This window comes from Colius striatus, chromosome Z, assembly GCF_028858725.1.
Source record: "Colius striatus isolate bColStr4 chromosome Z, bColStr4.1.hap1, whole genome shotgun sequence".
In the NCBI taxonomy this organism is placed as follows: Eukaryota; Metazoa; Chordata; class Aves; order Coliiformes; family Coliidae; genus Colius; species Colius striatus.
In genome coordinates this window covers 58,955,965-58,977,647 of record NC_084790.1, presented here as the reverse complement: position 1 = coordinate 58,977,647, position 21,683 = coordinate 58,955,965, and the positions used below count along the sequence as shown (strand labels likewise).

The following is a 21,683-nucleotide window of genomic DNA, read 5'->3' as shown; positions in this document are numbered from 1 at the left end:
GGGGTGGGGGGAGAAAGAGATACGGGGCGAGAGAAGGAAAGAGAGAGACAGAGAGAGGCGCTGAGAGCCTAGAGGCAAGAGGAAGGGTGCAGGCACTGCCGCTGAGAGGAGATCGAGAGACAGGGGGTGCACTTGACAACCAGCATGCAGAGATGGTAAGAAGTTTCCAGCAGCCTTTCGTTTTCATTCTAGCCTTTACTGTGGTTTGATTTTATTAATAAATTGTGCAGTAACACAAGCAGCCCTGCTAGCTATCCGGTGGGTTTCAGCCTTCGAACAAACAAGCATCCGGGCAAGGCGAAGGAGGAGGATGATAAATAAATCAGCCCTGTGCTGCGTGGATTGAGGGGGAAAAATTACTAAGAGACTGTGCTAAACTTTTAAGTGAGTTTGGGGGTTTGAAATGGGACGGCCACACATTTCTTACCGCCTCTAAAAGTGAGGGGTTAGTGTAAAAAAAAAAAAAGTGCATATGGGGGGAGGGAGAGTGAAGGTGGAGTGGGGGGTGAATCGGGCATGAGATGATCTTTTTTGGGCACCACCTTTTGCTCAGAAATGAGTAAGGTTTGCATACAATGTAAAGGTAGCCTTTGAGAGTCGGGGAAGGAGCTGTGTGTTTGCGTGTGAAAACAACGCCTGGGGCAGGGAGACAGAAGTGTAAATCCACCTTCCCTTCGTAACTCTTTTCTTTTTGTTGTGCATGTGCTTGTAGTTTGCACCTCTCCAATCAGCGATTGTTAGCAGAACTTGCAGAGTTATGCCGATGCCCTAACTGTAAAAGGGAGGAGGCAGCCCCCCAAAAAACAACTCTGAGCAAGTTTTTGATGCGTATTTCATGTGCTGTGCAAATATATGTCTCTTTCACAGCAAGGGTTTTGCAAAGCAGGGTTTGGGAATACAAACTCTCTTAATTTAAAAATTAAAAATCGAAATGACTGAGGACCTCATTTGACTGAAGTGTGTTTATCTGGGTTGCGATGGGAGGACAGGCTAAACAGCTGCGAAGAACAAGCACGTTTAGAGCCATGACTAAACTTGACATGCATGATGATTACTGTTCCTATTAACAAGTGGACTGACCTCAGTGATGAGGAGTGATCAGCCCAAATTCAATGAAATAGTGTATTTCCAGTCACTACTTGACTACTGCCTTGCCTTCAGTCAGCTTTTGTCACCTCACTCCAGGGATGTTATATATTTACCTTTATGTGCCTTGACTGTACATCTGTGCACGTGCACACACACACGTGTATATATGTGTGTGCGTACACTTATATGTGTATGTATATACAGCACTCAAACTGTAGATACAGTGTATGTCTGTGTGAATGAAAGGAGCACTTGAGATGGAGAGTTTGTATTTTTCCCTTCTCTCCCTAACATGACATGTCTTGTTTCAGTGATCAAAGCCACAATTGGAGTGTCGGAGATGCAACTGTCAAATGTAGGCAACAATAAAAATAAAAAAAAAATTAAAAAAAAAAAAGGAAGGGGAAGGAGCAGCATGTGCCCAGGACTGTGGTTACAGTAACGCTGACAGAAATTAAAGTGGTTTTGAAAGCAGCATGCGATTTATGATGGTTCCCATTTACCCTAGAGTCAAGCTGTTCTAAAATTGATGCACAAAAGACATCATGTAATAATCCGGTGTACCCAGGATTAAAGCGGCAAAATGTCTTTTTGTGTGTGTGCCTGGCCAACGGTTAAAATGGTTTGAAGCTATTTTTAAGTAAGAAATCAAAGCAGGATATTACATATTTCTTTTCTTAACCTGTATGTTAGCCATGCATAGCAGTGATTGAAATATTTTTTAGTGGAAGTAGGCTTTTATTTTTCATTATTTTCCATTTCCCCTCTTTATTATAGCCCATCTCCATGGACGAATTTTAAAATGCAGTAGCATTTTTGTCGTAGTCACAGAGTACAAATGTTCACAGTTTTAATGACTGAGTTCATTTCAGACAGTAATATTTAATAAGCCTGATCAGTTGGTCTGCACAAGAATACCAAGTTCCTGTAAAAGTATGTGGAACTTTCCTTGCCCTTAAAAATTACAGGAATTTTTAATCTGAAATTTAACGGGGAATATGAGCTATCTGATACACTGCAGTTTCATTTTAAGCTGTTCAGTGTTAATGAACCATTTTTCTCTATGTATGTTCTGCTTTAAATTCCTAAAGCGCATGAGTTTTAGAATTTACTTACTAAATATTTCAGATGATCTATCTTTACCTGATCCAGATGCAGGAAAATCTAAATGTAAACTATAAACTAATTTTTTTAGGGGCAAATTTTAAAACTCCTTTGAAAGTGTTCCTTAAGCACAAATTACACACACATAAGAGAAAACCCCTGCCTTGGTACATTATTTTATGAAAATACAATGCTGTGGCATTTTAGGAGAAAAAAAGGGCACAGATCTATTTCTTTAGTCACATTGCATTTTTATTATTGAGGTATCTGTGAAAGATGGGTATGCGATTACATTGGAAAAAGAACAGACAAAAGCAGAGATGACTATTGCTGTATCAAAATGTAAGTGTTACAGTTTGATTTTTCTAGTGAGTTTTTGAGTTCAGTGCTTTACATAACATTTTGTCCTAATCTTGCTTGCTGTCAGAGATGTTTCATGGTTGTGCAATTGCTGCAGTCAAGAATGCCAATTTGCATTCCAGGAGTGTCATTTGATTACTTTTATCTACACAGCTCGAAGACCAGCCCAGACCTCTCATTTCATCTTGCCATGTCACGAGTCAGTGCTGTGTCGTCTTTTCAAAAATCTGCCTGATTTAGACAAGAAAGAAAAGTACTTTCATGTTGCAGCCGCAGTCCCCTGCTAACTTGTCAGCAGCAGGATATGATTCACTTGGGCCCTGAAGAATGGTACAGAAACGAGGGTTAGGCGGTTCAATAAGCCCATGGACAGGTAGTATGTGACATCCCAAGAGAGCTTAAGTTAATGAAGAACAGGTCTGCTTAGTTCTTCACACTCTGACCTGGTGCTGTCCCCACAGTTTTCTCATTTGATCTTTCCCAGCAAATTGATCTTTTCTAGTACTTTTTTGCTTTCCAAGTTAGTCCTTGTGGGACTGAAATTAGCAGAGCAACTTAAGTTGGATAATACAGCTGTTCAGAAAAGAAGAAATTGGACACTAGCTCATAAAGGGGGGAGGGGAAGGTAAGCTATTCTTTCTGTTGTTGGTTTAGGATTTTATTTCCCAGTTTTATTTTAGAAAACTACAAAATAGCCATGTTAGTTTGCAAGTTCAGTTTCTTTCTTGTTTACACTCTGGATGGTCCATTGCAGACTGCATTAAATGTGTATTGTTTAAATGAAACAAACGTGCTTGCAGCATAGACTGCAGGTTTGCTTTGGTATTTGTTAGTTGAACTTGCTTGTTAGAAATGATTTGCTAGTCTGTAATGAGACTTTTACAGTTGTCGTAAGACATTTTAAATATCAATTGCACATGGCAGCTACATTATTTATAGCTTGCTAAATAACTGTAATTCCATAGTATCCAATACTGAAATGTAGTGGAGATTAAACAATAAAAGTCATTACAAATGGTATGTGTAAATATTATGATAGGTGAAAATACAGTCAGCAAATTACTATTGGCATTACTGGTTTTCTGGAAAACCAATGTATACAAACAAATTGGTTTTAAACTGAGACACACTCTAGTTAAAATCTTGGTTCTAAAACGGAGCTTAAAATCTGACTTCTAAAGTGGGACTATGGTAATATCTGCCATTGTTTTTCACATTATTTTTCACTTAGTAATTGGAAAGTGGAATGGAGGGGGGACTGTGTGCGTGTCTGTGTGTATTCCAATACATACACTATTAGGTTGTCTAACAGTATAAGAAATCAAATTAAAATTTGGTAGATAAAGCACAAGTTGGAAATTATTAAGAGGGCCTCTAGCATGCTGTACAATAATAAGCCGTATTTAACTTTCTGTATTTCTTAGTAGATATTCTCACATATTATCCATGTCCTTTCAGGTTGTAGAATTGAAAACACTGCTGAATGAAAACAAGAACACTTATTATGTAAGGGAAATACTCTCGTTCTCTCTCAGTATTGCTTTTGGAAATGGAAGGAACTGTAAAGGATCATTGGTCAGTTAAGCTCCTCTGCAGAGCTAGAGGGAGCTTCATGATTTTATTAGATATGCCATAGGTAAGAAAAAGGGGAAAATTATTCTGAATAAGCGAGGACTGCTAACTAACTTTTTTTTCAGAGCCAAAGATCTAGAACTCAGACTCTGAGGTAGCTTTTATCTATCAGTGGGATTTGCGGCTGACTACAAGTCTTGTCAATTTCAAGCAAAACAGAAATTACCAACAGCAAAGTAATTACATTAAAACAAGTCCAAGTAAAACACTGGATTTTATAGAAAAACAAAATAAAGGCTTTTTCCCATCAAAGGTGGGAGTTTCTGTCAGTGTTACTTTTTTTTTAGTTTTTTCTTTTTTTTTTTTTTTTTTTTTTTACACTGGACACTCTTAACTGGGATTTGAAGTCTCTTCTTTGCTGAATATTCTTTAATGAAAGATTTCTGACTTTTAATCTCCAGGTTTGCACAGGCCTTTTGATGTAATAATTTTATTTTATTTGATGTCCACTATTAGTACGTGTTAGGAAAAAAATACGCATGTCTGGAAATAAAAAAATTTCCTTACAAAATACAAAACAAATAGTGTGTATCTGTCATTTTAGAAATGTATATCACTTCCTAGTCTAGCTAGGATTTTGTAGTCCATTTAGAAGAATAGCACTTAGCATGGTTTAATAAAAAGCATCTGTTTAAACCTTGCATTCTATGTCATTTTCATCCCACCTGAATAGTTGTTCTAAGAGTGCATTGGTCATAATTGCTGCTTAATAGTTGTATGGCAGCTTTTACAAGCATTAGTTTGGACAAACTTATTTACCATTTAAGTAAATTATATAATCCAGTAAGATAAACTACCAGATTTGTCTCCTTTATCTCTTGCACAGTAGCTCTTATTATGAGCTGTGCCAGAAAAAACCTCTATTTGTCGATTATTAGAATCTTAGTACACTCAGGAGTTCTGCTGTAATTTAATGTAGTTGTTCAAAGAGGTTCTCTGATTTTAGAATCTTTCCATAGTACGCTCACCACATGTTATAAATATGTATATTTTATACTCTAAATACATATGCAAACTTTTTTGTTTATTGCAGGTATATCAAGGTTTTTGAGAGATCATTCTTTTCAACTCCGACATCTCTTTCAGTATTTCTCTCTTGAAATCTGTTATGTAAAATAGCACAAATTCAGATAATCAGATTTGTTTCTGAATTGTTTAGATAATTTTTTTTGTTTCTTTGTTAGATTTTTCATGGAGTAAAAATGTTCTAGTGTGTACTTACATCATATTTTTAGAAAATCATAAAAAACTTCAACAGTTTTTAAAACATGCTGGGCATTGAAATTATTTTTAAATTATGAAAACCAGAATGTCCATAATGCTTATTCGTGAGTCACAAGTTAAAAGAAATCAAAAGGCCATAAGCTAACCACTAAAAAGTTTTTAAGTCACCATAGCCTGGTGCACCGTCTGGAAATTCAGCTATGCTTTTGCAGCATATTACAATTGGTTACATCTACAGTTCTGCAAGGCCTATTAGAATTCTTCAGCTACAGAGAAAGTTTTACATGGTATGCAAAGCATACTATGAATCATTATCAGCTGTAAGTGAAGCTGAGTGTATGTACAACACTTATCGTGCTGTTAGCTGGAACCATGCTGAATTAGTGTTGTGACTTTATTATATTTGTCAAATATGTATTATTTTGAAACTTGTGGTTTGTGCTTTTAGTCAATGCTTTTTAAAGTTGAATACAAAGATGTAGCAGCAAACAAAAAATTTTTTTTCGTTTTTATGACCTAACATTTGCCAAAGTGCCCCATGCTGAAATTTCTTTTCAGTATCTTTTTTTTCTTCCAAAGCCAGACATGTACCCAGACACAAAAGCCTCTGTGTATAGCAAGCTGTTTTAAATATTGTGACTCGACGATGTGCTGTCCTTTCTCTGCTTGAGCCAAGGATCTCTGCTCAGTGTCTGTGGATTACCAAGTCCCTTCTTTATTGTACCTCTTGTCAGCTATTCCTATTCATTTAACCTTTCATTAGTGTCTGTGCAGCTTCACTGTCTGGAAAGGCAAGGAAAAACCTAAAGGCCTACTGTCACAGTTATTAGATTTCTCGGTTACATCCCGGCAACCATAAAGGAATAAGAGTCAACACTATTGTCATGCATGCTGCTATCCTGGGGTGCAACTCTTCTGTGCATGTCAAGGACATGTGCCACATGTTGATAATGCATCCCAGGGATAAAGGCACAACATGGGGGATAAACCAAGGCTGGCACTAATGAGCTTTGCAAGAGTTATTGCAAAGACAAACAGTTGTGAAGGAATTTTGCTTAAAACGCCAAAGAGATGGACTTGCATTAAGTGTTGCCAAGGCTTGCTTGCGAGGTACTTGTCAATCATGTTATTTTCATTTAAGTGCCATTTAAAAGGGAAAAAATGTTTTCTGTGACTAAGAAACGTATTGCCTTTCCATTTTTAAGCTGTCAGGATAAAATGTACTTGAAGTATTCTTCAATAATACACTTGACTGTTTTTTTATGTTTACTGACTTTTGGTTCAAAACCTACTAATCCTCCAAATTATATGAACAAAATTTTTCAAGTATGAATTAAAATATATTTTAAAATATTCCTGTTTGCAAAGCTTCAGGATCACTCTTGGTATTGTTAAAGTATTGACATAATCTTGTCTGAGTTATAAATTTGTCTGACAATATGTAGGTGCATCTGAGTAGTTTCTTGTACACTTACTACCCAAAAAGCTAGAATTGTTAGTTCTGACACTGCTTCCTCATTCACCTGAGGCAGAGTATTCCATTTAGGCCAGTGCAATATTCACATACATTGTGCTAATCATAGAATCATAGAGTGTTAGAGGTTGGAAGGAACCTTTGGAAGTCATGTAGTCCAAACCCCCTGCAGAAGGAGGTCCACCTAGATCAGGATGCATAGGAACATGTCCAGGTGGGTCTTAAAGCTCTTGTGAAGCCCATCTTACTTACCATACTAACCAAATAACTCTGAGCTCTCTGTTTTTACAATAGTAAAAAATACATGCTTATCCTTAGCTTTTTATAATATGTCTTTTTTACATTTTTCTCAGTAGTGTTACAACAATATGCATAACTTCATACAACTTTCGTAAGGGTATGCTGGTCAAAACAAAATCAGACCCATAGGTTTATAGTTTTAATTTAAAAACCCCCCTTAGTTTTATGTCAAACATAAGGATCTAATGTTGGCTCTATTCATAGCAAGGTTGGAAGTGGGAATAAAGCCATTTAAACTGATAAAGTTATGTGGAACTGTTGGATGAAATCTGGTCACCTCCTTTGCATGTTCCATATGACACGCTAAGAGGGTTTTTAACATGACAGATCTAGTGGGCTACAGGAAAAGGCTTACATCTTCCTTGTTTCAGATGCAATTTACATAGAGATCTTGAAAAAGTATCAATAGTTATCATTTCTTAATAGGCGTTCTGGATTTTTGAGTTTTTCTTTACATTTCTGATATAAGTGAAGCATAACTGCAACTTTTGCTTTAGTCCTGAACATTGAAGCCAAACTGACCAACAATATAGTAGATGATTGTAGGAACAAGTGCATCCAAAGAAAATTGTGTTTGAGAGAAAATTTAGCAAAAATAATATTTTTATTATTCGAACAGTGGAAATGTTTGTAATGGAGATACTGAATTTCACTTTCCTAAAATTAAAAGTTGTTATGTTTTGTGATTTCAATTACACAAATATGAAACAAAATCTTCAGACATGAACTGGAACAAATGTAGTAGTGCCTACTTAGTTTAAAACGTCCTTTCATTACTGGACTGATATTAGCTTTGATGAATCTAAAACTTACTACATGGTTTCCAAATCAAAGATGAAAGGGCCAGTTAGGAATCAAATAAATTTGCCTCTTGAATTGTAGCATTTGACGTTTAGAAAGATGTGCTCAGCATGATGAACCACTTCTCTTTACTGCAACTAGCCTGGTGATTTTTGCAATAAAACTAGTTTGAAATTGAACCGAGGTATAATAAATTTAAGGTAAATTAATTTGGAAGTCCTAATTTGTGCCATTTTTGAACCAAGGGAAATACTTCCCTGAAAGTTGTTTTTTCCCCCTTTATTGTTAATATGTGCCAATTTTCATTGCTAAGTAATTACTTTTGTAGACTCTTACTGGTCTAACTTCTTTGGCTTTTTTGTGGCAGCATGCCAGTTCTATTAAAGACAAGTCTTGTTATTCACCTCACTGTATACAGCTCATGGTATATTCCTTGTACTAATCAAATGGGCACATACCCCATCTGTATGTTTGAACGGTTACTATTATGTACAGTAATTTGTAGTCTACAATACAGTTGGGCAGAGCTTTTATGCTGATCTGACACCAATTATGTGTTTCTAAAAGTCTGCTGATAATATTTAACTTTCCAGAATCAGATTCTGTACAGAGTCCTTGAGAGCATAACAGAAAAGGTTTTGCTGCTCTGAAAATGGTAAGAAGTAGTAAAAATTAGCAAATATTACTTAAATAATAATTTAAACTTCCAGCTTTCTTCTGTGCTAGGCCATGACTATGTTTTAGACAGCAGCTGTATTTTGAGTTGGCTTTTGAAGATACCTTGTTTCTGATGTCCCATACAATGTACCCAATGAAAATAGATGACATTACAAGCCAGCTGACTAAGTGATTGTATAAGCACTGTGAAGAGGCTGAGAAATTTATGCTCTTCAGTACACAAACTGGCATTATGATTTTGTCCACACTTCGGTGCAAATATTAAAAAACAATGTATGAAATTGCATGTTATGTAACTAAAGACTTCTAAGGGAATTTTAGCCTAAGCTGATACAATTCACATTGTAAGACAGCAAGAAAGTTAGATAGGAACAGAAAGCAATAGCAGAGATGTGTGATTTAATGATTCCTACTCCTCTGTGTAAGCTCTGCTTCTTCTTAAAGTTTTTTCTTTGTGCTTCTTTTCCTTCAAAATGTAAGTTACAATATTCTCTGTTTCCTCTTTTCCACATGTAACTGGTACTGCTTTGCCGATCAGTGATGAATCTGATTTATCAGCTGGTTTATTTAAATTGTTTATGATATCAAATAATTATTCTATAAGCAAGAAGTTCTTCAGTTGCAGAGTGGACATTCAGAGAGGATACAGAAATATATCCTCTTGTTACACGTTGGAATGCCAAGGGCATCAAGAATGGGAGTGAACATGGTTTGGCTTGGGGAGTCAAAAGACACTTTGTCATTGATAGCTTTCATAAATACTCTAGTGGTTGTCTTTTGTTTGAAAATAAGATTAAAAAGTCTCTGTAGTGCTGATGATAGCAGGGAAGGAGGTAATGCTGAAAGAGCTTGAACAAGCTTGTATCTCTAGTCACTTTAGTATCAGGGCAAGATACTTGCCTCTTTCCTACTCTGCACATCTTTTCTGTCTGTCGCATAACTTGTAGGTGGAATTCCATAGCCCTTTTCCTATTCAGTGGTTCACAGGTGTGGGCAGTATGGTGGGATGAGTTTTGCATAATATGCAGCATTTGGAAGTCATTGGGCTTTAGAGAGGATTTGTGAGCACATTAGATAAACTTGTGGAACATATAAGCAGTTAGGATCTTCCCACTGGCAGTGAGGGTCAAAAAAATCGCTCTTCTCATGCAGTTGGTGCTAGACGTATGAAGAATCTAGTCAGTGTAGACTGAATAGTTGCAAGACAGAAACTCACTAAGTGGAGAAGTGAAGAGAACTTCTCTTGTCCTTATTTTTATGGATTTAAGCCTCAAGGACATGCTGTGATACATCCGTTATAAACTGAATTAGTTTTCATGATTGTTTTTGCTGTTACGGTGATATGTTTATAATGAAGCAACACAAACTTAGCCTTGTAATAAGTAAAATATGCATGTTCATCTTGTTTTACGTATTGCAAGAACAATTTTGATTTAATGTGCTTTTAAAAAGTGAATCTAGTACAAGAAATTCTGCTTCAGATTTCTTATGTGGATATGTGTACGTACACATAGATATACACAATATATTATGGTATATGCATATACAAGATGTATGTCTTTATAAATGCATTAAGATATAATGATAACACATACATAAACACATATATACACCCACATGTATAGGGCACCCTTAGTACATGCATACATATCAGTGCATATATATATATAAAACATACAAAGGTTTTTCTGGACAAGCATTTTTGCCACCTGGAAGGCTTTTTGGACAGTTCTGGTTCTGGAGTAAACAACATAGATCAATCTTAAAAGATACCTGTGAAAATTTGAACTACTAGAAAACAAACCAAAGATTGTACCTGCCTTTAATCATAGGAGAACATTTTAGGAAATATTGGTTTCTGTTTGGAGTTTTATATTTCTTTCTTTATCTTTGTTCTTCAGCTTTCTTATCTGTTCTATACATTAGAAAGCCTCTTTCTCAATGTTCTCATAGTTTCCTTTGAGAAATACACCGTTATCTTATTATGTGATTTGAGTATGTTCTTGTAAGCATTACTTCAACCAAAGCCAATGTTGTGAACCTGTGTTTTATAAATATACTACAGCAATGAGAATGAGACGTGCTAACAACCAGACTTCTGATATCTCTCTAATTGTGAGAACTAAAGATTACCATGGCAGCTCTTGTGAATATTTTCCTATGAAGAGCAGTGTAGGATTGGCTTTGTAGAAGAATCCCTGCATTTGTCTCCTAAATTAGAGATCTGCTATCCTTTGAGAAGTTTGATGACTTCCATTTATGATGACAATATTGCAGGAAAGGCAGAATGCCATGGATATTCAGTCCATTTATCTTGCATTCTGTTGCTCTTATAATGTACAGTGAAGTCCATTATGATTCTATTATCATGGGAATATTTTTGCACTGTGAAGACTTAGTTATGTTACAGAAAGTATCTTTGTATTTCCTGTGAAAAAGCTTCAGGACCATGAATATTTTAGGAACTTGATGTTCCTAGTAAGATAGTTTTGAGAAAATAATTGCTTATAACTCTAGATACTCATAATGAAAAATACCAGGTGTTGGCAAACTGCAATACCACGGTGGGAAAAAAACACAGAAAAAAATAATAAATGACATAAAAGTTAATGGAAGCTTGGTTCAAATTAAGTCATGTTACTTAGGAGGTAACTTATTTCATAACCATTCGTGTAATTACAGTGTTGCCAGTCACTGAGATGGGTATACAGAATTTCTGGGTCCTGGGCAAACAGGTACAGATACTGTTTAACTCCATTTCAGGCAAAGTAGAAGTTATTGCATCTGAGGCATTAGATAGTTTCACTGGAACTACTGGGTGTTTCGTTAGAGTATTTGAACTGTACTGTATTCGTTGCCAGCCTTTGGTATTTAAAAATCATGCAGCTCACTATGGAACTTTTGTCCCAGGATGTCAAGAAAATGTGTTACAAACGTGGATTGTAGGCCAAAGCTAGATAGCATTCTAGGACCTTTCTCACATAGAAACATGAGGTACATGTGGCAGTTCAGGATGGAGTGAACAAACTCCATTTGCAGTTTATTTAGAATGAGCTGATGGAACAGATTGTCTCTCATCAGTCAGTACCAGATTTCACACTGACTTCAGAAAAAGTTCTGAATTTTTAAGTTCCTGATTCTTGTTAATATACCTACCAAAGACTGTTACGGCAGGATAACTTTTAGTAGGAATCTACAGCATGACAACTAATTTACACTGTTCTGATCACATGCAGTTTACTTCACTTTCAGTGTTGGCAAAGCTATGTGATTCTATATTCTGATCATGTGATGGAAAGTTCTTTGTATAGTTGTTTTCTAATAGTTCATGGGTGCTTTGCCTTTGACTTTGGTAAGCTTGATGTCAAATCACGGTTACCTGAGCTGTAAAATGGTAGGGCCATGCCATTAACCCTTTGCTCTAAAGGAATCATGGGAACTTTAATCAAGGCATATTTTCAAGAGTTTTTTACATGTCATATGCTAAAGACAGCCACTCCATGAGCAGTATCTGAATCACCATGCTAGTTATCAAAAACCACATCAAACTGAGGGAAAACATTGTCTAGAAAAGAAGTCTGCTGATCCTTCTAGAGTAGTGAATGGTAAGAACTGAAGGGGGAGGCAATTTTATTATAAGTGATAGCTACAAAGTTAAGCCCCTGCAACAGAATACATATTTGAATGCATATAGTCTGCAGAATATCATCTCTAGCAGGTAGTTGTATGTTGATTGGGAAGGATGGTACAGTAGTTAATAATGTAATTCTGTGATATACCACAATATTCTCAAAATATAAGTCTGTCAATAATAGCACAAACAATAGAGCAAAACGTATGGATAAACTTCATAGATTCACAGAATATCACGTTGGAAGGGACCTTAAGGATTATGTGTTGTTCTGAGATGGATTCTAACTCTGGTGTATGCTGAATTACACTGAAATCCACTGATAATATACTATGTTCCTGTTTATTCATACTGTCATTATACTATTACTTATTTATAGTGCTTGAAATGCACCCGTGCCTTCTGCATGCAGGATCATTGCCCACAAAGCATGCCTGATGAAGTATTCTCCTTATCTGAAACTAGTTTTTTTAACTGATTGTTGTGTTTGTGCGATTGAGAGAAGTAGGGGTGTAGTTTCTGAGGCAGACACAGTTTAGACAAGGCTAACATTAGTTTGAGGTTCTATTGGATTCTGTCAACTTTGTTTCTTTCTTCTCCAGATTAGGTTATTTTTCTTCCTGCTATGATTGTGAACTGAAGTAATGTTGAATGTGGCCCACCCAGCTACTATGCATGTTGTAAGACAGACTGCTTTTGGGGTGATGTTGAAGATACTGGTTTTAACTGACAGACACTTAAATAGTTTAATCGTAGATGCAGTGTAAGCCATATTACAACAGCTGTAATCAACCAACAAATATACATCTCAGCTTAAAAGACAGCAGGCATCTGGTGCTGTGTGTTCTTCATGCAAAGTCCTGTCCTAGAAAAATTTATTTCTTCCCTCATACAGACGTAGTGCTTGACATCACAGGCACACTCCTTCCAAGTATTCTTCAAAGGACATGTTTTTTTTTAAGTTTTTGAAGGAGGAAAATGAGGGTTACTGTCAAGTTTTGCCTAGATGGGACATGGTGTATGCTGACAGAATACATATTTCTGCCAACAGTGCTACATCATTTCTCTAAGTAATATTAGTTATGTTGATGAATTTAACATTATTATACTTATTTTGGAAATACCATGTGTATTTTTTATTTTAATTTTGTGTAAGAATGTGAAATTAAAGAAGTTACATGCTGTTAACTTTTATAAGATGGGTACCAAAATTAAAGTAGCTGGTTGCTTTGTGTATCAAGAGTATGTCAACTGTTTTCTAAACATTTGAAAACCCTAAAAAACCCTACTGTGTCTTATGCAAATCTTAGCTTCATGAATTTCTACCTGGAAAAAACTATTAATTATGATATTTTTACCTTAAGGCATACTTTCCAAGATAGCTGCTCCACAACTTTATTTACTCAAAATTTCATTTACAGACACAGGTTCAGTGTTTTCTGTTACAGAAAACAGCGTTTCTGTACAGAAACACTGGACTTCCTGTTGAAAAAAATTATATTAAAGGTACTTCTTTGTAGGGAATATGGCACAGCAAGGGCACCCTTTCATGTATCTGAGAAAGGTTATTTAAACTATTTGAATACTAATTCTGTTGAATGAAACAAGACATCCATATGGTTAATCCTTATGGACATTCCCATTATATGTTATTTGGTGTCTTGTTGATTTCTTAAATGTAAACGTTAAGAAGCTAGATACCTAATTGAGTTGCTCAGAGTTCACTTATTCTGAATGTAGTCTTAAAGGTCTTTCCTGGGGCTATCAGTAGAAGGCATGCTGATGATACGTCCTTAACACTAATGTTCTTTTTTTTCCCGCTCTAATGACAGGATAAGTACTACTTGTATAATCCTTGCATAATTTATTTTAGAATTGATAGAATTTGGTGTTTTATCCCAGATTTAAGATCTCATGCCCAGAGTCATTAAAAATATCTTCTTTGATTTATATAAATGTTTTGTCATAATGTAGTATTTAAGGAAGAATTACACTGTTTCACTAAGAGAAAAGAAACCGTTGAGCTTCCTTTTCTTTATTTGTAGTATAGCCCATTTTGGTGCTGCAGGGCAATATTTTTTTTCTCTCTAGTTTATGAAGGATGTTTCAGCTGAATACGCTGAATACCTTTAAAAATCATTTGGTGTGAGAACTTTGTAAATCAGAGGGTGGGTTTTGGTTTTGGGTTTTTTGCTTTGTTTTTTGTGGTTTTTTTCTATAATACAGTATACCCACCTTTGAGCTTTCAATTTAAGTCTCTGTCATATACTGCCAAAAAGTTTGTTCAGAGCTTTGTCTGTGTTGAAACATGTATTCCTGTCCCAGTGTCATAACTAATTATATATCTTGTATGCTTTCTTCTAGTAATTGGAAAGTAGACCTACCGCAGGATAAGTTTTAGTATTAGATTGTATCTTGGGGACATGTTACAGAAATCAAGTTTCTACCAAGCAGCAACTTGAATTTGTAAACAGATACTACTATTTTAAGTGCACCATCTCATGATTGTTTCTCGACATCTGTGTGTGTTTGTTTTAAACTTGGGGAGAGAGTATTTCTGAACTGCACCTCTGCATGTATAGTAATTATAACCTCCTTCTCTTCAACCACAGTATTCTGTGTCTGTAAGGCCTCTTGTTGCCTAATTGTCTTTCTGCAAATTTTCTTTGGTGGTACAAAAAGTCCCAAAAATATGTCTGCAAAGTGCCTGAGTTCTACTTTGTAGCAGTGCTGGTTTATGTTCCTTACTTTAACAAAAAGGGGAAAAAAAAAAAATAAGGGAAGACAGACATAAAAGAGGTATTGGAAAACGCAACACTCCTTTCATCTGTTTCTTTGCAGAATCCTTTGCTTGGTGTTTCATGTTCTCATGTGTGTATATATACATATATGTGCATTTGTATATCTGTAAATTTTCCTAGGTACATGACAAAAGAGAAGGAGCCTTGTGGCTGTGTATGAAGTTTTACTTTGCATGCACACAGCTAGGCTAGCAAACAATGATTTATATGCACCAGCATGTATAAAAATATGTGCACCTTGTCCATGCCTGCTGAGTGAACGTTTTGCCAGTCTTAAGTCTCAGAGCTTCACGTCTTATTACAATTAAAGACTTAGGGCTGAGCATTTAATGCTAACAATAGATTACAGTATTGTCAGGATGCATTCTGATTTTGGTCTTTGTTGAATTTCAAGACCACGTTTTTTATGGGAGCGGCATGGCTATTTGCTGTTGTGCACTAAAATCTGTTTTCATAGAGCATGTAACATGTTTTACTAAAACTAAATGGTAGTGTTTGGATTTCTTCTAAAAGGCATATTGAACTTTTTTAGATAAAATAGAGAAATGATGGCTATACCTTTGATGAGGAAAGGGCTCAAGTTGTGCTAGGGATGGTTTAGATTGTACATTAGGAAGAACTTTTTCACCGAGAGGGTTATTCAGCATTGGAACGGGCTGACCAGGGATGTGGTGGAGTCACTATCTCTGGAGACATTCCAAAGATGCATAGATGAGGTGCTGAGGAATATGGTTTAGTTTAGTGATGAGCTTGGCAGTGCGAGATTAGTAATTGGATAAATTGATCTTAAAGATCTTTTCCAACCATAATGATTCTGTGATACTTCAAAAATTTTTGACAACAGAATGTTTTTTTAAAGCAGTTCGAGTGTCTTGTCAGGCAATTTTATCTTCCATTTTCCTCTCCACAACAGGCATTTCTTAGAAGGTTCAGGGGAGGAGGAGACTGGGTCATTCTGACCAGGGAAAGTATACTGCTCTCCTGCATTCTGGTTTTATAGGGCTTCAGAATTAACATTGCTTGCTATGAAAGATAAGTGTACTGCATATAAGATCTTTAAGTGATTTTTAAACTTAGATTTTCTTTTTTCAAAAATATGCAAAGATGTAGTGTCCTAATTTCTTCAGAAAAATAAAAGATTATTTACCACTACAAAAGAACACATTTTACATACATTTAAAAAACTACGTATCTTATTTGAACTTAAGCCATTTTATCCTTTTTTTTTCCCTATTTTTTCAACTCTCCACTCATGCATGGATCTGAAACACTTAACAGGGAACTAAGCCATGTATTCCAGTGATGTGAAAATTTGAGATAGAATTGTTTGAGAAACAAGCATATTTTACTCAGCTTTTGGGAAAGAAAGAAGGTTGGCTATTTTCCTGTACCAGAGTTTGGAGAATTTGTCTTCTGTATCCATCATTCTTTCTTCTCCTCTTTGGTATCTTTTTTTTTTTTCCCCCTTTGTTTGCCGTCAAGAAAGAAGACAGTTTTGTCCCTATCCTTCCGTCACTTTGGAATTTATCCTTCCTTCACCTGGATGAGATATTTATGATTTTCTGCTTCTCCATAAGTTTCTGATTTTCAAGTCCATCTTTCTTTTGGAAACCTTATCTCAAAGGTTCTAGAGCAGTATTAGAAAGAAACTGACATGAGGCTTTTCACTTCTAGTTACAGAAATCTTAGTTATCAATTAAAACAAACTTAAAAATGGTAACAGAAGGTCATGGAGCTGTCATTCTGAAGGATCAGATAAATTTTGCATCATTTCCGTTTGTTCTATGTTTTAGAGACCTGTAATGCCACAAGAGCTAAAATTGGAAATACAAGCTCCAGATTTCTTATAAGTTCATGAACTCTGAATATACTTTCTACTTGCCTACAACTCTGAGAGGTTTTCAGGTCCTGGCAATTAGTGTATGCCAAGGTTTCTGTATAGAGAATGAGATCAGTGCAGTAAAAGAGAATGAGACAGAAAGTTTTGATAAAGTAAATGTCATTTGACAGTAACAGAGACTGATGTATCATTAAACTAATTGCTAGTAGACAGGAACATAAAACTATTCAACTATCTAAAATAAGTACAGGAATGCAACCTGGGAGAAAAATTACTTTTCTTCCATGTAAAAACAGACATGGCAATAGAAGAAAGTTTGGACTGATGATGCTCTGTTACATGTACCTGAACATAACACCAGATTTGTTTTGTCATTGTTCATGTGATAGACTGTATCACTGTTACACTACTCAAATGTTTAAATTATGCAACCAAAGAGCTGATAATATCTATTATGGTAAAACATACAAAGTTTTTCCTTCTTTGAGCTACTGCAATGATAATTAGTATGCAGTGGAGTAATTGTCTTCTACAGTACCTTTTCTTAGGGGAGAGCAGAGTAAGATCCTCTGTGGAATTTAATTTATACAAATATGGCTTGATTTTGAGATTAGCACTTGTAAGAGAGATGGGATTGACTTTTGAGTTGTGGCTGTATTCTGTATTAGTTCTTGAGTTGTGAGCTTAGAAGAACCAAAGGAGGTTATGCGGCACTCATGAGTATGATACAAACCAAAAAATACAGATGTGTTTTACCAGTAGTTACTCCATCTGCTGCCATCTGTTGTCTCAGTTTTAAGCTGTTGAACAGCTTTTGATACACATACACAGGAGATTTTTCCAACTTGTCAGGATCCCTTTGAAGGTAACTTGTACTGCTTTATGTTTTACTTCCCTCATTGATCCAAATTTTCAGGCAAGTTTATTATAGTTACTACAGAATAAGTAGTAAAACACTGAAACATCCTGTTTTATTATAATTATCATTGCATATTTACTGTGTATGAATACAAGGGCATAATATCTGCTCCAAATGTACGTGAGAAAACCTGAATGGAAAAGCTCAAAGACCTGTGTGTATGGTAGTGCTGTTGCCTTTTGCTAGCATGCAGTGTATTGGTGAGTTACGTCTCTCAGGAAGATAGCATTTTTAAGCCCCACAAGGTTGAATTACTTTTGTTGTGCAAAAATCTTTAAAAACAAAATCTCACCAAGCCAGACCCCCAGCATCTGGTTTTCATCTGCTCTGATTGTATCAAGAGGAAACAATCCCATGTAGATGAAGGGTTGTATTCACCATGAGTTAGGTCCCTAGTGTGCTTGCAACGGTTGAAAGTATCTAGAACTCAGAGAACTTTTCTGACACAATTACTGAATGCAGCTTTTATTCAATTTTCTAGCATCACTTTCATATTTCCCTCATTTTTCAAGAGGTTTTGTTGAAGCAGAAAGGGTAAAGTGGGGAAGTTTTATCCAGAATCATACACGGGAAGGTTATGCTTTTGTGAAAGAGAAGTGCTGTATGTTATTTCAGGCATGTAAGTACCATATCAGTAAGTCTCTCAAGGGGAGAGTGTGGGTCTGATCCTCTCCATTAATACTTGTTCCCCTTCCCCATTCCCACAAATGCTTGCCAGACCTGTGATATGGTAACAAAAATTTAGTTGTGAACAGACTCAGAAACATGATTGGTGCTGTCTGGACTGGAAAGGAAGGATTCAAGAAACATGATAGATGGTAAGATGAAGCCCTTCCCCACTGTGAAATGAAGTCCGTGTCTAATTTGGAGATAGCAAAACATCTGGTTCCATGAGCGATCAGACTTCCTCTGAAGATCTGCTGAGAACTATGATATGTCTTGTTCATATTTAGTATTTTAGAGTGCTTGAACTCCAGCTGCATTCTCTCTGATAAACGATAAGCTGTGAGACAGAGATGAGCAAACTTCAGGTGTCCATAAGAAAGAGACAGAAGGACAAACCAAATTAGGGACATGGAACATCTAATGGATTTATTCTAAATGAAAAAGTACTTCCTTGAAGCCTAGGTATTTATATCAGTGGGAAGTGAACCGTAGTAAATTCAACAGGTGCAGGCAGGAGCAAGCGACTTCCCGTGTTTGGGTAAAATAATAGAGTCTGAATTACACTTAATTGAAACCAAAGAAGTCTCACAACTAAATCATAGAATCATAGAATGGTAGGGTTGGAAGGGACCTTTAGAGATCATCTAGTCCAACCCCCCTGCAGAAGCAGGGTCACCTAGATCAGGTTGCATAGGAACATGTCCAGGTGAGTCTTGAAGACCTCCAAGGAAGGAGACTCCACAACCCCTCTGGGCAGCCTGTGCCACTGCTCCCTCACCCTGACAGTGAAATAGTTTTTTCTTATGTTTAAGTGGAACTTTTTGTGTTCCAGCTTCATCCCATTACCCCTTGTCCTGTTTCTATCTACTATAGAAAAAAGGGATGTCCCAACCTCCTGACACTCACCCTTTAGATATTTATAAATGTTACTAAGATCTCCCCTCAGTCTCCTCCAGACTAAACAGCCCCAGTTCCCACAGCCTTTCCTTGTATGAAAGATGTTCCATACCCCTGATCATCTTGGTGGCAAAAAATAGTCCAAATAGTCCAACAGTCCTCAGCATTTCCCCAAAATCTATGTAAAATACTGTAAAATAGAATATAGTGGCAGGTTTTGTGTCAGGGCATTCATATAAATATAGATTTGTCTCCCTGACTTCAGTAGAGATTTCTGGCTGTCCTTAGAACTTTACCAAGCCATGCCTCATATGGGGTTCCTTCTCACAACTTGAATGTGCTGCTTCTGCTTTATGTTCTGCTGCGTCCAGTAATGCCTGATCTGGACATGTTGACTTTTTCTCAGAAGATGTCACTCAGGTGACTATTTCAGGTTTAATTGAATCCCATGTGGAAAAAGTAGGACTTTTAGCATACAGATTTATAAGATGTACCAGCTTCCCACTTGGTCCCATTGACTTTGTTGTAAGAATGTAGACTTTTACCTGCTAAGGCTGTGGTTTCTCTGCATGAAAATGTTTCTTTCACCAGATGGAGTCTTAGGTGCATTTGCATTCTCTTGAGCCTGTGCGCATTCTCAAGTGATTCTTCTGAACTCTTAATTAAAACAGGTGGTTTACCTGAAGCATAGCTTCTTTTACTCTCTCAGCTAAGAATCAATTAGTCTGTATGATTATTTTGAATAGTAAATATATATGTGTCAAAACTGGACAGAGGAAAAAAAGTAGGTTATCCACAGAATGTTTGTGCAAAGCAACTGAAATTCTTCCCAGCATTCTATACAGTATCTGAAAACTACCTTCAGTTAGGTGAAAATGCTTAGAAAATTACTTTTGAATAATAAACCTGAGTGTCATGAAGAAAATGGCAGCTCTTGAGGCTACTACATCATGCTTCAGTGTAACATATTGCAACTTAACAGTCTAGGACTGGGTCTTAAATTTACTCAGAAACGTTTGTTAGTATTCATCCTACTTTGCTAAATGAAAGACTTTTCCATTGCTTGTTTAGGTAGAATGATTCACAATAATGACTATGCAGGACACTGAGACATTTTTAGTCAGAAGAATGCAACCTAGATAGATTGGTTCTGTGCATCTTTTATGAACAACATGATACCTTTCACTTCCATTGTCACCAGTCCATGAGATGGTTATCATGTTTTTTGATTTATATTCTTGATGAGTTAACACTGGCTAAGGGATAAAATCCCACCCAGCAGTCCATGTACCCCTTCACTTCCGACATCTGTCCTTCCCCCAGGCAGTGCACAGGGATGTAGAATGGTAGGTTTAAGGTTAGTCCATAAGTCCTCCTTTCTGCTGCATGTTCCTCTTTAGACCTTTTACCCGTTCCAGCATGGATCCTTTAATGGGCTGCAGGCCGTAAGGAAAAATCTGCTCCAATCTGGGCTTTCCACAGTTCCTTCAAGGAATATCTACCTTCTCTGGTGTGAGGCTGCAGTGTGGACGTTTGTACCAGTGTAGTCCTGTCCATGGGCTGCAAGGGAGCACCAGGGAGCACTTCTTCTACCTCCCTCTATGACCCTGGTGTTTTTTTCTTAGATTTTTGGCCTCCTCCTCTCTCTGCTCATTGTGTTTTTCCTTTTCTTAAATATGTTTTCCCTGAGGCACCACCATCTTGTCTGATGGGCTCAGCTGTTCCCTGCCGTGGGTCCACTGAAGCTGGCCGTGTCCAGCATGAGGCAGCCCCTGGCCTCTTCTCATAGAGACCACCCCCGCAGCCCACCTATTGACAACAACTTGATGCGTAGATCAGCACAGTTGAGTAAGATGACAGTACTTTGCTTCAAATTACTATTTTTTTTTTTTTACTTTTCCTTTTGCATTGTATGGTCCAGTGATTCCACTTACTTTTAAGAGTTTATGAACTATTTTGTGGTGGCGTTGTATATGAGATTTTTGTGGTTTTTTTGCTTGACTCCTGAGTCATTCCTTAACTTACATGATTTATAGACTAGTTGCCCACACCAATTAACATGGATGGAATCTAATTTGTTCCATAGAAAAAGTATTTTTTATTTTTCAGTAACCATTTCAATACTAGGACATGTGTGGAGCCAGGCATGTGTGTAAGCAGCAAGGTTTGTGGAGGTATGGTTTCCAACAAGACAAGTCCTTACTTAGGACTTGGTTCAGTTAGTCATTGGCACAGACATTCCAAGTGAAAGCACAGTCCCACTCCCT

The 21,683-nt window shown here is 36.6% G+C and overlaps 1 protein-coding gene across 1 annotated transcript in view; it reads left to right on the top strand.

The window, feature by feature from the left end:
• Nucleotides 1-97: 97 nt before the first annotated feature.
• The window catches only part of BNC2 (basonuclin zinc finger protein 2), a 319,723-nt gene continuing 298,137 nt past the window's right edge, over nt 98-21,683 (top strand). The window contains exon 1 of the mRNA XM_062018638.1: nt 98-155. Within this exon, the coding sequence (XP_061874622.1) occupies nt 153-155 (3 nt within the window). The 5' untranslated portion in view covers nt 98-152. The remainder of the gene's footprint in view (nt 156-21,683) is intronic.